Below are 16,560 nucleotides of genomic sequence, written 5' to 3'. Positions count from 1 at the left end.
AGGATCAGACGGGAGGAACAAGTAGAGTAATCAGAAGGGTCAAACGTTCTCAAGTGTGAAATGGGAGAGACAAATGAAGTGATCACTTCGCTTGTCTCTCCCGTTTGACCCTCTTGACCCCTCCGCATTTCTCTCCCATTTGACCCTTCACACTATCTGATCTGTAAACACTCTTCCCTGATCATTAAAATTCGACGTTTTCAGAAGAGCGTGGGTCAAAGTAGAACGATATGAAAAAAATAATGTGGGGCAAAATTCAAATACCTTTTTTTCATCTCTATTACAAAAAAAAATTATGAAGGGTCAAATTTTGTTTAGGGTTAAGCAGTCTTAAGGGTCAAATGGGAGAGACAGGTGAAGGGTCAAATTTTCTTCAGGATCAGACGGGAGGAACAAGTAGAGTAATCAGAAGGGTCAAACGTTCTCAAGTGTGAAATGGGAGAGACAAATGAAGCGATCACTTCGCTTGTCTCTCCCGTTTGACCCTCTTGACCCCTCCGCATGTCTCTCCCATTTGACCCTCAATACTATCTGATCTGTAAACACTCTTCCCTGATCAGTAAAATTCGTCGTTTTCAGAAGAGCGTGGGTCAAAGTAGAACGATATGAAAAAAATAATGTGGGGCAAAATTCAAATACCTTTTTTTCATCTCTATTACAAAAAAAAATTATGAAGGGTCAAATTTTGTTTAGGGTTAAGCAGTCTTAAGGGTCAAATGGGAGAGACAGGTGAAGGGTCAAATTTTCTTCAGGATCAGACGGGAGGAACAAGTAGAGTAATCAGAAGGGTCAAACGTTCTCAAGTGTGAAATGGGAGAGACAAATGAAGCGATCACTTCGCTTGTCTCTCCCGTTTGACCCTCTTGACCCCTCCGCATTTCTCTCCCATTTGACCCTTCACACTATCTGATCTGTAAACACTCTTCCCTGATCATTAAAATTCGACGTTTTCAGAAGAGCGTGGGTCAAAGTAGAACGATATGAAAAAAATAATGTGGGGCAAAATTCAAATACCTTTTTTTCATCTCTATTACAAAAAAAAATTATGAAGGGTCAAATTTTGTTTAGGGTTAAGCAGTCTTAAGGGTCAAATGGGAGAGACAGGTGAAGGGTCATATTGTTTTAAGGGTCAAACGAGAGAGACGAGCCGAGTTATCAGAAGGGTCAAACGTTGTTAAGAGTCTAAAGGGAGAGACGAGTGGAGTGATCACTTCGCTGGCCTCTCCCGTTTGACCCTCTTGACCCCTCCGCTTGTCTCTCCCATTTAAAATCCAAGAAAATGTGATTCTTCTAATGACTTCGTTGGTCTCTCCAGTTTGACCCTTAAACAACGAAATTCGATACTGTTCCATTTTGCCCCACCCCCTCCCCCTATTTATCTTTCATTGTTCATTCGCGTGATATTCACCTCTCCAGGAACTTTCTGAATGGTTCTCCTCTCAAATGATTGAAAATCTCCTCGATGTAAGGCTGCAATTGGAGAACATTAGTTATTACTTTGACGTTTCTGCAATTGCTTTATGAATTTTAAAACACTTACCTCGAATAAATTCACCGGCACCTCGTTCTTCATGAGATATTTGTGTACGTGAGCGACAGCTTCACTGGAATATTCCTGCAGCAATAATGAAACGAAAAGGCGAGCATTATCAAAGGTTCGTCCTAGTCATCCGAGTTAAGTGGAAGAAAACGAAATTTAGGGGTAATGAAATATTTACGTGCGAATGCGCCAGAAGTTCCTTCATTATGTAGTTGTCGTATATCTCACGTGCCAATTTTCGCCTCTCGTCGGGGCACTCGAGTTTTTCGTATGATTTTATCTGTTTACAATTGAAATAAATTATTTTATCGGCGATCAGTTTCTTACATTGAAGCGATGAATGATGTAGATATGGAGTAAAGAGTTTGAATCAGTAATTTTGGAGGGTCAATATATGATCTTATGGGTCGAGCAATAATTTCGTCGTGGATAGTAGATTTTTCCCTCACTAAGGGAGAAGTATTTGTGCAGAGAAATGATTTCTTTCGTATTAAAAAGGATTGATTTCGATTCCTTCTTATGACAATGAGACATCGCTCATTGTTTCAAGTTCAACAAAATGTTGAGTCCCGTCAGAAATAGTACATTCAGTCGAAAAGTTCATCCCCCAAAATACACGGAGAGAAATTTTCTTGAAAAATTCTAGTATGACTACTGAAAAAAATCACAATCCACTGGTTGTGAAAAATTCTAGTGCTGTTAAGGTAAAATTTCTCAGAATTTCTGCTACAATTTCTGGGGATTTCTGTGAAATTTTCACAGAAATACGGGAAAAAATTTACGTTTTCCCAAATGAAATTTCCAGTGCCAGCACTGAAATTTTTCCATGGTTGCGCCTCTTTTACCGCGCTAGCACTAGAATTTTTCTAAAAAAAAATTCACTCCGTGCATGTTCATCTTGTGTTGAAACAATGTATTCTCAATTTGAATTGTCCCCATATCAACATCAAGTTTTCAACTCCAGTTAATCGTACTTCCCACTCGTCTCAATAAGTTTATTAATTATACCAGTAGTACTTGCGACAAGAAAATTACCGCCTTTTCGACATTACTTCTTCGTTCGAATGTAATATTTCTAACGACGAGAAAAATTTCATTGAATTTGAGAGGATGAATTATGCAGACATGAAGTAAAGAGTTTGAAGCAGCAATTTTGGATAGTGAATACATGATTTCATGGGTCGAACAATAATTTGGTCGCGGAGAAGGGAGAATTACCATCAAAGTATTTAGACCGAGAAATTATTTCTTTTATATTGAAAAGGATTGATTTCAATGCCTTCTTATCTATCGACATCGCTCATTGTTTCAAGCTCAACAAAATGTTGTTTCCCGTCAGAAATAGTACATGCAGTCCATGAATTCATCTCCCAAAATATGTTCATCTCGTGTCGAAACAAAGTATTCTCAATTTGAATTGTCCCCATATCAAATCAAGTTTTCAACTCCAGTTAATCGTACTTCTCACTCGTCTCAATAAGTTTATTAATTATACCAGTAGTACTTGCGACAAGAAAATTACCGCCTGTTCGACATTACTTCTTCGTTCGAATGTAATATTTCTGACGACGAGAAAAATTTCATTGAATTTGAGAGGACGAATTATGCAGACATGAAGTAAAGAGTTTGAAGCAGCAATTTTGCATCGTAAATACATAATTCATTTTATATTGAAAGAGATTGCTCTCAATTTCCCCTTATTTATCGACATCGTTCATTATTTCAAGCTCAAAAAAAATGTTATTTCCCGTCAGAGATAGTGTTCATCAATCCAATCGGAAAGTGATGGAGAAGAATACACAAATCAATGAATAAATAAAACAAATTTACCTCCTCGTAAAACCTAAGTTGCGGAATTGGTTCCTCCGCCACAGTCTCACAAAAGTCTTTGAACAATAGATACCCTAGCATTTGATTAAATATTTTATCAAAGTTGACTTCGTTCTTCTTCTCCAGATACTTGTGCATGACGCTCCTGACACTGAAACACACAAAACATCGGAATTAAAACATGAATAAGATTCTCACACTGTGGATCATCTTGAACAGAATTAAACTGTGCCATTTGAAAACAGAAACGTCTGATAAACCCCGAGGGCTTGACGTCACAACGACGCACTTCGATAAGGACTTGTCCGACTTTGAATTCAATACGCAATTTGCCTGGTTCAGTCTCCGAGCGATTCGAGAGGAAACCCTGGTAAAATAGTCCGATTATTTCCGACCGGGTGATAAAAAATAAATCGGCATTAATGATGTTTCTGTCTGCGCCCGTTAAATTCCGATTGGCTGGTAGGTACACGTATGATAAAATCGTATAGAATTTCTATAGGATTTTCGTATATGATATTCGGATATTTCTATACGGATATTTTTTATACTAATTATTTCTATACCATTTCTATAGGTTTGATCCTATACGGTCCACTGCCACATGTATAGAAACATTTCTTATGAAGTTGCGACACTTCTCTACGTTTTTCTCTGGAGCGTTTAGACATCTTTCGTATGGAAACAAAAATTTACGTACAAATTTATGGATAGAAATAATTCGTATAGAAATATCCGAATATCATATACGGAAATTCTATAAAAATTTTATACGCAATCTGCATAGAAAATTTCTATACGATTTTTTTATACGTGTAGAGTTTGGGGTTTGAGAAAATTATGAGAATTAATGGGAACAAGAATATGTGGCCGTTATCGTCCGATTACTTTCCAAAAAAGTGGTTGATAGATCTCATATTACTCATATAAATATTTAAATGAGCAATAAATATTAAAGATTTATACGAGCAATATGAGATCTATCAACCACTTTTTTTTTAAGTAATCGGAAGATGACGGCCACATACCCCTGTTCCCGTTAATTCTCATAATTTTCTCAAACTCCAAATTCTACCTACCAGCCAATCGGAATTTACCGGTCAAAGACAGAAACATCATTAACGCCGATTCATTTTTTATCACCCAGTCGGAAATAATCAAAAAATGTCATGTGATATTTTTTGTTAACATGAATCATTATCGATATAATTTGCTCTTTAACCCTAGTCTGGTCACCAAACGGGAGAGATGAATACAGTGATCAGAAGAATCAAACTTTCTCAAGGGTCAAGTGGGAGAGACAGGCGAAGGCCTCAAGAAGAGAATGGGAGAGACGAGCGATGTGATCACCCCCTTCGTCTCTCCCATTAGACCCTTAAAAATGTTTGACCCTTCTGATTACTCGGCTCCTCTCCCGTTCAACCCTTAAGTAGATTTGATCCTCCACCTGTCTCTCCCCTTTGACCCTTCATCGTTTTTTTTCTATAAACAGAAATGAGAAGAAAAAGTTATCTAAATTTTGCTCTACATTCTTTTTCGCTACAGTTCCACTTTGCCCCCCCCCCCCTCTCTCCCCCACCGCTATAATCCAATATCGAACAAGACGTAAATTGCGGAAAAAAAAATGAATAAAAATCCCCTGAGGCTTGAAAAAAATTCCCTTTAATCTCAAACATCGAAACATTAAAAATCGGGAACATAACCGGAGGGGAAAGCCTCCTGCATCTACTTTTAGACGTGTGAAAAATTGAAAGAAAAGACCAACACGGGATAGCGAAGCTCAAACCGACCATTATTAAACCTGAGAATTATTTATAATAGTTGAAGCGTCCACGGGAAAATAATAACAATGGGAAAAAACGAGAGACAGCGGCATTATAAAAAAAAATTGTCACATTCTTGTATCAAGGACGCGTGAAACGTCAATTCAGCCGGAAGGAGTTGGCTTTGAAAGCGTCGGCTGTCGATGATAAGCCCATTCTTCATCATGCTAGACTTGGGATATAAGCGAGAGCAAGAGGGAATCGGTTGGATTATCGTATTCTCCAATGTGTGGACGATGCTTCTGCCCGCCTCTTTTTACACGAGTAAAATAACGTGCAACGTTTCAGCTTATGGATTATTAATAGGGTGTGTGTACGTACTAACGCTCTATCAGAGCGTTTGTTTTCCCGAGAGCTTCTTCTGGTTTTTTTTTCACGCTCTACCTTTATTTCATTATTTTTTCATGAGGTGGAAGGAATGCAGGAATTGTTTGGAATTCGAATTAGATTGTTTGTAGTGGTTTTTTGAAGGGGGGGGGGGGAGGTGAGGTATTTTGGGAGTTAGAGGAGGTCGAATGATTTTTTGAGGTGCTGGTTGATATTGGATTACATTGGCGAGGGTGGGTTTAAGGGGACTTTCACTTGGTCCTTCTTTCAGACGCCCTTGAGAATCGTTCGAGCCTGAAGGGCGTTTGACCCTTAACATTGAACGTCCTTAAGGGCCATTTGATCCCTCAAAATCATCTAACCTTCGACTCCTCACGTCCTGAGGATGTTGCAGCATCATTGTAGAGACCATCTAAGAAGATTTGACCCTTAAAACCATTTAACCCTCAATCTTAAACGTCCTTAAGGGTTATCTGACCCTCAAAACCATTTAACCCTCAACTTTAAACGTTCTCAAGGGTCGTCTGACTCTCAAAACCAATTAACCTTCAACACCTTCAACGTCTTTAGAGGACATTATAAGAAGGTCGTATTATAATCCTTTTAGGAAACGTTGACCCTTAAAACCATCCTAAGGGTCGTTTGACCATCAAAACCATTCAACCACTAACTAGAAACGCCTTTCAGGAACGTTTCAAAGTTCTTTTACGAACATTTGACCTTTGAAAGCGTTCTGAAGGGTCATTTGACTCTAAACAACATTTGACCTTAAATTTTAAACATCCTCACGGGACTTTTGACCCTCAAGACCATTGGACTCTCATCCCTAAACGTTCTTAAAGGTCATTTAACATTCAAAACCAATTAACCCGTAACCCTAAACGTCCTTAAAGGTTATTTGATCCTCGAAACTTTTCATTTTTCAATTCTAAACGTGCTCAAGGGCCATTTGACCCTTAAAACCATTTGATCCACAACCCTGAACTTTCTTAATTATCAATTGACCTTCCAGACCATTTAACCCCCAACTCCGAGCGTTGTCAAGGGTTATTCAATCCTGAAAACCATGTGACGCGTAAGTCCGAATATTTTTAAGGGTATTTAACCCTCGAAACACTTTGACTCTCAACTAAAAAAGTATCCGAACTGATACTCTTCTTTAATCATTTCTTACAGAGAAGTTTCTCATGAACAAAAAAATCCTCTTACATTTTCCCTGAAACCCACCCATTACCGAGATAAATAAACTATAACAAAAAAGAGTCGTAAGACCTCAGCAAATGGTTTTCCGCAATTGAATGGCTTCATCATTTTATTATTAATACGTGGGATGATTAAAATAAATGATCGCGTGATACGGACTTCGATGACGGACAAGAGGAATTGAAAAAGCAATATGAAGATATAACGCAAGTGTGTTGGATGTTATAGTTATGTTCGTCGAGGCGATGTGACGTCTTTTGGCATTTTTCATCTTTCTCAACGGCAGACTGAGGCGATGTTCCACTGTTAGGTGTGCGTCTCTCTAGTATTGTAGCTGTTGATGAGTCACATTTGCGCGCTCCAGAAACTGAAGTAACTCGGCAGGGCTACCCGACCGAGACGACGTCGGAGAAACCATTCAGAAGTTAAATGACGAGACAAAACTGGTCGATTTCTCTCATTTTTTTTCTATTGAATTATCTTGGCGATGAGTGGTTTTAGAGGAAAATGTCAAAAGACATTGGAGTAATAAAATGAAAGAACAGAAAAAAGCCTACTTCACACAATTCGGGAATATTTTTTTTGCCTTTAGTTGAGGGTCAAATTGTTTTAGGGATTAAACGACCCCTGAGAACGTGTCGAGTTGAGAGTCAAACGACCCTTAAGAACCCTTAAAGACGTTGAGGGCTTCAGATGGTTGCGAAGGTCGATTAATCCTTAAAGATGTATGAAGTTGAGGATCAAATGGCCTTAAGGGTCAACAACTCTCAAGGACGTTTAGGGTTAAAGTTAGAGGGTTTTCAGGATTCGACGATTTTTAAGGACGTTAAGGGTTGAGGTTCAAATGGTCCTAGGGGTCGAACAACCCATGTGAACGTTCGATGTTGCGGTGTCAAAGGGTCAAACGACCCGTAAGGACGTTCAGGGTGACGCGGTTTTAATGCCGCTCATCTGCAAAACTGGTTTTGGGTTTGAAAGTCAAGAAAACCCTTAAATACGTTTCGAGTTGAGGGTCAAAATGGTGTTAAGGGTCAAACAACCCTTAGGAACTTCAGGGTTGAGGGTCAAATGGTTTTGACGGTCAAATGACCATTGAGGACGTTAAAAAATGAGGGCCAAATAACCCTTAAGGATGTTGAGGGTCAAACGGGTTAGAGCAGAGTGATCATAAAGGATCATTTGACTACCAACTCCGGACGTTGTCTCTGATACAAGTAATTTTTGCAGAAAATGACAAAATTTCCAGTAACAAATTTCCTTTGAAATTTCCCTCTAAAATCTGTCATTAACCAAATCATTGAATATCAAACGAAACATGAGGAATAACTTATTCTTTTTACTTTCCACGATTTCCCTACTGAATCATTTCAAGAATTGTAAGATGAAGAGAAGCGGTCGGAGGAGGGTTTACAATTTCATCTGCAGGTCAAGAGGAAAAATCCCCACCTGCAAACCCATTCTTCATCTCCCCAATTTTTTGAGACACGAATCTCCCGGAGCTTCGTCCGAGTTGAAAAAAAAAACTCGTTAGATATGTCGAGAAGTTCAGGAGATAAATGGGTTCTCGGTGCATCATCTGAAATCGGAAATTGCCCTCGGTGTCCAATGAGAACACCTTTCCACCCCCTTTCATCGATCCATCCCATCCACGGTATATTCAAAGGAATAATAAATAAATCGATTATGCAAACTTTGGCTCGATGAAAATTCAGTGAAATGACATTGGCCCTTCCCTTACGAAAATCATATTGAATGAGTAGATTGAGCGTCACTACAGTGTCCCAGAGTGAGCGTTGTGTGGCCTCGGCCTTGGTAATTGCGCAAAACAAAATTTAATTTGGCCCGATCAAGGAGGTCGACCTCTTTGTATCTCATCTCGTGCCCTTAATCACATGGCCCCATGAGTTGACGTCAACTAAAAATGATAATTAAGTGGTGTTTATCGGTGTATCGACTGGTCTTGATGTGAGTTATGCCCTTGGAATGCAGAGTGATGAATTGAGGAGACGTAGGGGAGGCATTTCTTTGTTGTTTTTAGATTTGTTTTTAGACACTCAAAGACATTAGGGACTGAGGCTCAGATGACCTTTGGGAACGTTTGGAATTGAGGGTCAAATTCTTTGCGGGGCGAACTAATGAATTGAGAACACGTTAGGGAAGCTTTTTTTGTTTTCAGATGAGGTTCAAATGACCCTTAAAGACGTTAAGGGCTGAGGGCCAGACGGTCCTTGAAAACATTTGTAGTTGAAGGTCAAATTGTCTAAAGGACGAACTGATGAATTGAGAAGACGTAAGGGAGGCATGTTTTTAGCTGTGGTTGAAATGACCCTAAAAGACGTTAGGGGTTGAGGGTTATACGGCCCTTGAGAATGCTTGAAGTTGAGGGTCAGTTTGTCTGAAAATATGTAGAATTAAAACTATTTTTTAGGGTCCTTTGCTGTTTACGATCATTTGACTCTCGACTCTAAACGTCCTTACGCATAATTTAACCTTCGAGATCATTTGACCCTCTAATCCAAAGGTCCTTGGAGGTCTCAAAATCCGTAACCGGTCCTTCGAGCCTTAAAATCATTTGACTCTTGTCTCTGAATACCTTTAGGGATTATTTGCGTCCCATCTCTAAACGTTTCTTAATTGTAAACGTTCTTTAGGGTTAAATAATGTTGAGGGTCAAAACCTTAAGAACGTTCGGAGTTGAGGGTCAAATTGTCTTGAGCGTCTGACCCTCAAAGTTATTTAACCCTAAATTCGAAATGTTTTTACGGGTCATGTAATCTCCGAAATCATTTGACCCTCAACTGCAAAGGTCCTCGGGGTCAATCTTAAACGTCCTTAGGGATCGTTTGATCCTCAAAAACAGTTGATCTCTACTCTAAACGTCCTCACTGGCCATTTCACCTTGGATATCATTTGACCCTCAACTCCAACTGTTCTCATGGCTCGTTTGACCTTCAAAACCATTTGACCCTCAACTAAAGACGACAAAAGTTTCCTGAATGATTCCAAAGAGCCGTGTTTCCTTATGTTTCCTGGTATTCTTGACTAAAAAATAACGGAGGGTCAAAGATTCTTAAAGGTCAAACGGCAGCGGCGGGTAAATCACATCTTCACAAAATCGAAGTGATTTGAATTTCAATTATTTCTACACTTCAGCAGAAATTGCCTTCAGCAGAAAATCTCAAAAAGCCTTTTTCATAAATCACAAAATTCTCCACAAAAAGATCAAACATCAAAGTCAATTCGCGATTTCCCACTCCAGTTGTAAACCCACAACCTCAACTGTTCCATTTATAACTCTCCACACAAGTCAGCCCAAAGACTGCACACCTCAAGACCCCTTTATCCCCCCCCCCCCAGGAATCACCGTTCACCTTGTGCCTCTCCCCTTTATAAAAAAAATTCTCAAAAAAAATATTTAAAAAATAAAATAAAATCGAACTTATGAATGAACCGACGTCGGTGGCCGTGTCGATTAGACACAAGTCTAGTGTGCGAAAGGTTGCGAGTTCGATTCCCCGCGGAACCGAATTTTTCAACGGAAGGCTCCGGCGAGCGGGAGCCCCATGCTATTTCTATGTTCTATAGGAGTGCGAGAATGCGGTACAGTGTATAATCCACAGCCGCATGCATAGGGTTGGATAGAGTGCCGAATGGGACCCGAAAAAGGGACTCGGAGGCCGTAAAATAAAAAAAAAACTTATGAATGAATCCTCACCCCAGCCATCGCACGATGCAAATCCGATGCACGGATTGCATGAATNAAAAAATATTAAAAAAATAAAATAAAATCGAACTTATGAATGAACCGACGTCGGTGGCCGTGTCGATTAGACACAAGTCTAGTGTGCGAAAGGTTGCGAGTTCGATTCCCCGCGGAACCGAATTTTTCAACGGAAGGCTCCGGCGAGCGGGAGCCCCATGCTATTTCTATGTTCTATAGGAGTGCGAGAATGCGGTACAGTGTATAATCCACAGCCGCATGCATAGGGTTGGATAGAGTGCCGAATGGGACCCGAAAAAGGGACTCGGAGGCCGTAAAATAAAAAAAAAACTTATGAATGAATCCTCACCCCAGCCATCGCACGATGCAAATCCGATGCACGGATTGCATGAATACGAGTAAATACTCAGGCAGGGATTGGGGGTTGAGGTATCGTGAAGAGGTAAACCGCAGCGAGCAATAACCCCGAGGACTATCGATTAATCTTTGTATCTGTCTCCCTCTAATTCCATCTTGCGTTTATCTATGTATCCGTTTCAGTCGCCCCCAAAGGAAAAATTTCCTCTCGAGGTTATCCAAGTACTTGTGCGATTTTTCTTCCGTTACAATATTTTCTAACAGTTATAGTAGAGAATGGGCTAAAGTGGAACGACACTGAAAAACGATTGTAGAGCAAGATGCAGACTTTTTTTCATCTCTCATTCATTTTTGCTTCCGAATGGAAGCATTGTAATCGTTCAAATTTAAATTTTGGATTTTTTGCGTTATATCGACCCATTATGATCCAAAAAGTCCGAAAATGCATTTTTTAGACCGTGTCCGTCCGTATGTGCGTATGTATGTATGTATGTGACAAAGTTTTTGACGTGGATACGGCTATGGTTTCAATATGGGGGATCATTATGGGAAACGGTCCTTATGTGCAGCACCATCTATCGGAATTCTAATTTTTTTTAGACATTTCGAGGTAATTCGAGAAGTTTCTTGAAATTACGAAAAAATTCAGAGAGTTTCAAGAAAATTAGAGAGAATTCAAAGAGTTTCGAGAAAATTCGAGGGAATGCAAGGAGTTTCAAGGAAATTTGAGAAAGAAGGAAAGACCATGGACGTATCCATGTACAATTAGGGGAGGGTAGGGTAAAATGGACACTTTAGACTTTTGAAAAATTATTCATAACTCAGAAACAAATGTATCAATAGAGCTCAGTTTAGGCTCATCACAAAGGGAAAGAATTGTTCTTTGTATTGAAAAAAAAAATTAAATTTCATCAACACATTTCAAACCGTCACTAACATTTTTAAAAAAGTCGAAAGTGTCCATTTTACCCCAACCTCCCCTATAGCTGTATCGAAGACACAGCCGCCTCCAAATTTTTCGTCAATTTCTCGCTAATGAATGGATGGAATTGAATCATTTTTTTTCTTGAATGAAGGTATTGCTAAGCCCTATCCATCGCCAGCAATTAAAATTTAATTCATTGATTAATTTTTTTAATTTTCGAATTTTTTCAAAATTCAATTGCAACACGATAACTAAAAAAAAATGCTCTAAATTCATTGAATGACGGCTTAAAAAATTCGTTGGGATGTCCTTTTGACCGAATTCGAAAAATTCTTGACAGAGTATTTGACTCTTGACCAACGGAATTCGCTTTGCCCCACCCTCGTCTAGTTGAAAGTCAAGGAGTTTTGAGGGTCAAGCGACCTTTAAGGACGTTTGGAGATGAGGGTTAAATGATTATGAGGGTCGAATGGGTCGCAAGAACGTTCAGAGTTGAGGGGCAAATGATTTTGAGGATCAAACCACTCTTAACGTTTAGAATTAAAACTCAAATGGTCTTGAGGGTCAATCGATCCTCAAGGACGTTCCCCAGGGTCAAACCTTCCTAGAAAGGATTCTCAAATGTTCCTTAAGGACGTTTGGAGTGGAGGGTCAAATGGTCTTGAGATCAACCGACTGTCAAGAACGTTCTCCAGGGCTAAACGTTCCTAAATGGAACTTCAAGGGTCCCTCAAGGACGTTTGGAGTGGAAGGTCAAATGGTCTTGTGGGTCAACCATTCCCAAAAAAAAATATTCTCAACCCAAGAAACATCATCTCGTGTGCAAGTATCTCTCCTATACTAAAACTAAAAAAAAACAGGACGTAAGGAGAAGAAATCCATCTTCACCTCACGCCCTTATGAATATTTGAGGACCAACGAAATTCGCTTCGCCCCACCCTCGTCTAGTTGAAAGTCAAGGAGTTTTGAGGGTCAAGCGACCTTTAAGGACGTTTGGAGATGAGCATTAAATGATTGAGGGTCGAAGGGGTCGCAAGAACGTTCAGAGTTGAGGGGCAAATGATTTTGAGGATCAAACCACTCTTAACGTTTAGAATTAAAGCTCAAATGGTCTTGAGGGTCAATCGATCCTCAAGGACGTTCCCCAGGGTCAAACCTTCCTAGAAAGGATTCTCAAATGTTCCTTAAGGACGTTTGGAGTGGAGGGTCAAATGGTCTTGAGATCAACCGACTGTCAAGAACGTTCTCCAGGGCTAAACGTTCCTAAATGGAACTTCAAGGGTCCCTCAAGGACGTTTGGAGTGGAAGGTCAAATGGTCTTGTGGGTCAGCCGTCCCCAAAAAAAAATATTCTCAACCCAAGAAACATCATCTCATGTGCAAGTATCTCTCCTATACTAAAACTAAAAAAAAACAGGACGTAAGGAGAAGAAATCCATCTTCACCTCACGCCCTTATGAATATTTGAGGACCAAGGGCAGAGCAGGTAAAGCAGCCAGATGATGTAGAAAAGGTGCTATCGTGCATAGAGAGAGGCTTATTAAAATGAGATTAAACGTTTTGGCACTGGTCCCGTGTGAGACGTACTCCCTTTCGCTTTTACTCCGAGAAAATATGAGAAATGGTTTTCAGAGGTTGTAAGGATTTATTCAAGGACGGCATCGGTTTTTCAAGGGATCAATTGTCCATTTGGGTAGAAACGAGAGGGGTAAATGGGTCAGGGGATTTGCAGCAAAATGAGGGAAGGAGGGGTGAAGGGGAGGGGGGGGGTGAAAAATTGGGTTGTTGGTTTGCTCAGTAATGACCTTTCGGCGCCTGCGTCCCTCTTATCAATTTTTCTTGTTTTTTTTTTCGTCATGGAACTCCTCGTTCAACTCGTCAAAATCAGGAAAATTGGATGTCTCCCCCACGACATTCTTTCATCCCCCTTTTATGCTATCGTTTGGGGGATATCATATTTGTATCGGACGTTGACGTTTCCATTATCGTCGGTTGTATCGCCAGGTAATCGAATTCAATCGTGTGGAGGGAGTCGATTGATTCGGTGACACGAGACATTCATGATGTTTGTAAACAGTAAGCTGACCTTCCATTTGGGAAGGTGAAAGGAGGGACAATGATTCGGGGAATGGGGCGGTTTTTGTCGGTTAAGTGGGGCTTGTGATTGGGTAATGGAGTGGAGAATCGGAATGTTTGATTTTGGAATTTCGTAATGTTCTCGGCAGCGAGGGGGTTTAGGAGGAAATATCAAAAGACGTTTTTTGTAGAGGAGGAAATTCTCGATGTGAAATGACTTTTGGCATTTTCTCGTAGATCCACTGGTTAGTGAGATAATCTAACATTGAAAGAATGTGAAAAATCAATTTTTGGGGGGATTGTTGTTAAATTAGTGGAATGGTAGAGGATTCTGGTGTTCAAGGATCAAACAGTCTTGAAGGTTAAACGGAAGAGGTGAACGAAGTGGCCAGAAGAATCAAACTTTCTTAATAGTCAAGTGGGAGAGACAGGTGGAGGGGTCAAAGGGTCAAATAGGAGAGACGAGCTAAGTGACCACTCTAGTCGTCTCTCCTACCAGACCATTAAGAATGTTTGACCCTTCTGATGACTTTGATCATCTCTCCTGTTTGACCCTTAAGAAAATTTGACCCTCCGCCTGGTTCTCCCGTTTGACCCCAATTTTTTGAGTAAAAGATGGAAAAAAGGTTATCGGGATTTTGCTCTAGATTCGTTTTGTGATAGCGTTTCACTTTGAACCACGCTCTCCTAAAAGTCAAACTTTAATGATTAGTAGAAAGTGGGGCAAAGCGAAATGGTATCGAATTTCGTTGTTTAGAGTCTAACAGTGTTGAAGGGCAAACGGAAGAGACGGACGAAGTGATCAGAAGAATCAAACTCTTGAGGGTCAAATGGGAGAAATGGGCGGAGGGGTTAAAAGGGTCAAATGGGAGAGACGTGCGAAGTAATCACTCCACTCGCCTCTCTCATTTAACCCTTAAGAAAATTTGATCCTTCACCTGTCTCTCCCGTTAGACCCTTCATCATTTTTTTGAGTAACAGAGATGGAAAAAAAGTTATATGAATTTCGCTCTACATTCGTGTTTTGCTATCGTTCCACTTCGCCCCACACTCCCCTGAATAGTAAATTATCGCATGTACGAGTCGTGTTGAGCATGTCTTAAGCTCTGACCTTTTCCTGTAAATTGACTCGTAATCGAAATAATTCAACATTCAACGAGATGGGAAAAATAAATTTTACAGGAGTGTTTTCAAAATTTAGGTTTTAGTAGAAAATGTCAAGAGATTTTTTCCAGAGAACATCCCCCTTTAAAACTCCACATTATCGAGATAATTCGATCACTTCCACCTAAAAATCTCAAGAGACCTCTCTCATACCTCCTAAATTTCCCCCACAAAAACAATCCCCTAAAACCACCCGTTACCAAGATAATGCAACCACCAACGAGAAATAAAAAATCTCCTTCTTTCCAGCAGTAGAACTTTCACGTAATTTAAGTCTCTCAAACATGAAATCCTCTCAATTACTAATTCACCTCAAAAATCCCAAGAGACTTGTTTATCCTCTCTAAAATTCTCCACAAAAACCATCCCCTAAATCCTCGGATTATCAACGCAATTCAATCATCAATAAATAATGAGAAATTCTCTTCCCTCCAGAGGTAGAATTACTCCACTTTAAGTTTTCTCAAGCATGAGATTATCTCAATAACGACTAGCTTCACTCGAAAATCTCAGGAAACCTTTCTCATAGCCGATGATTCCCTCACAAAAAATGTTTTGATATTTTCCCCAAAGCCACCCATTACCAAAATAATTCAACAATTAACAAGGCATGAAACAAATCTTTTCCTCCAGAACTAACTTTCTCAAAAATGCAAGTCTTCTGAACATCAAATCATCTCAATGACGGCCAATTTTCCGGGAAAATCTTCGCAGAGGAAAAATTGACTAATTTCCAGAAGTTAATGATTTTAAGAAACTCATGATTTCACAGGACATTATAGAGGGTTACTTCATTAGCTCGAATTTGCTCATGACTTAAAAATATTTGTACACCCCTAGATCCGCTGAAATCGAATCTTCTGCGGGCGAATCTGTTGCTCGAAAATCAGTTCAGGAGATGTCTTAGGGTGCAAGAGACAAACAATAATATGAGCAAACTTTTTTCAAGTGGAAACAATTGTGTTCATGACTTAAAAGTATTTGTACACCTCTAGAGTCACCTAAATCGAATCTTCTTGTAGCGAATCTAGGGAACATTTGAGTGTTTAAGGATCAAATAATCATATGAGCAAACTTTCCCCAAGTGCAAACAATTTTGCTCATGACTTAAAAATATTTGTACACCCCTAGTCACCTAAATTGAATCTTCTCTTAGTGAATCTAGGGAACATTTGAGTGTTTAAGGTTCAAATAATTATATGAGCAAACTTTCCCCAAGTGCTCATGACTTGAAAATATTTGTACACCCCCAATCTAGGGAATTATTGAGGGTTCAAGAGTCAAACAATCATATGAGCAAACTTTCTCAAGTGCAAACAATTTTGCTGAAGGTTCAGAAATATCAGTAGGGGAGGGTGGGGTAAATGTAATGGCCACTTTAGACATCTTTAAAATTACTCACAACTCAGAAACAAATTTATCAATGGAGCTCAGTTTAGGCTCATCACAAAGGGCAAGAATTGTTCTTTGCATTGAAAAAAAAAAAATTAAATTTCATCACCATTTCACCCTGTCATTAACATTTTTAAAAAAGTCAAAAGTGTCCACTTTACCCCAACCTCCCCTATCCCTCATCACAACAACACCCCCCCCCC

The 16,560-nt window shown here is 39.7% G+C and overlaps 1 protein-coding gene across 1 annotated transcript in view; it reads right to left on the bottom strand.

The window, feature by feature from the left end:
• Positions 1 to 16,560, bottom strand: part of LOC107040937 (G protein-coupled receptor kinase 1) — a 31,290-nt gene that overhangs the window by 12,578 nt on the left and 2,152 nt on the right. The window contains exons 2-5 of the mRNA XM_015261257.1: positions 3,371 to 3,521; positions 1,719 to 1,820; positions 1,541 to 1,615; positions 1,409 to 1,470 (exon numbers count right to left, since the gene is read on the bottom strand). Coding sequence (XP_015116743.1) covers positions 1,409 to 1,470; positions 1,541 to 1,615; positions 1,719 to 1,820; positions 3,371 to 3,521 — 390 coding nt within the window. The remainder of the gene's footprint in view (positions 1 to 1,408; positions 1,471 to 1,540; positions 1,616 to 1,718; positions 1,821 to 3,370; positions 3,522 to 16,560) is intronic.

The sequence above is a fragment of the Diachasma alloeum genome, unplaced genomic scaffold (genome assembly GCF_001412515.2).
Source record: "Diachasma alloeum isolate Michigan unplaced genomic scaffold, Dall2.0 Dall_scaffold_00349, whole genome shotgun sequence".
Lineage (NCBI taxonomy): Eukaryota > Metazoa > Arthropoda > Insecta > Hymenoptera > Braconidae > Diachasma > Diachasma alloeum.
This window is presented reverse-complemented; position numbering and strand designations above follow the sequence as displayed.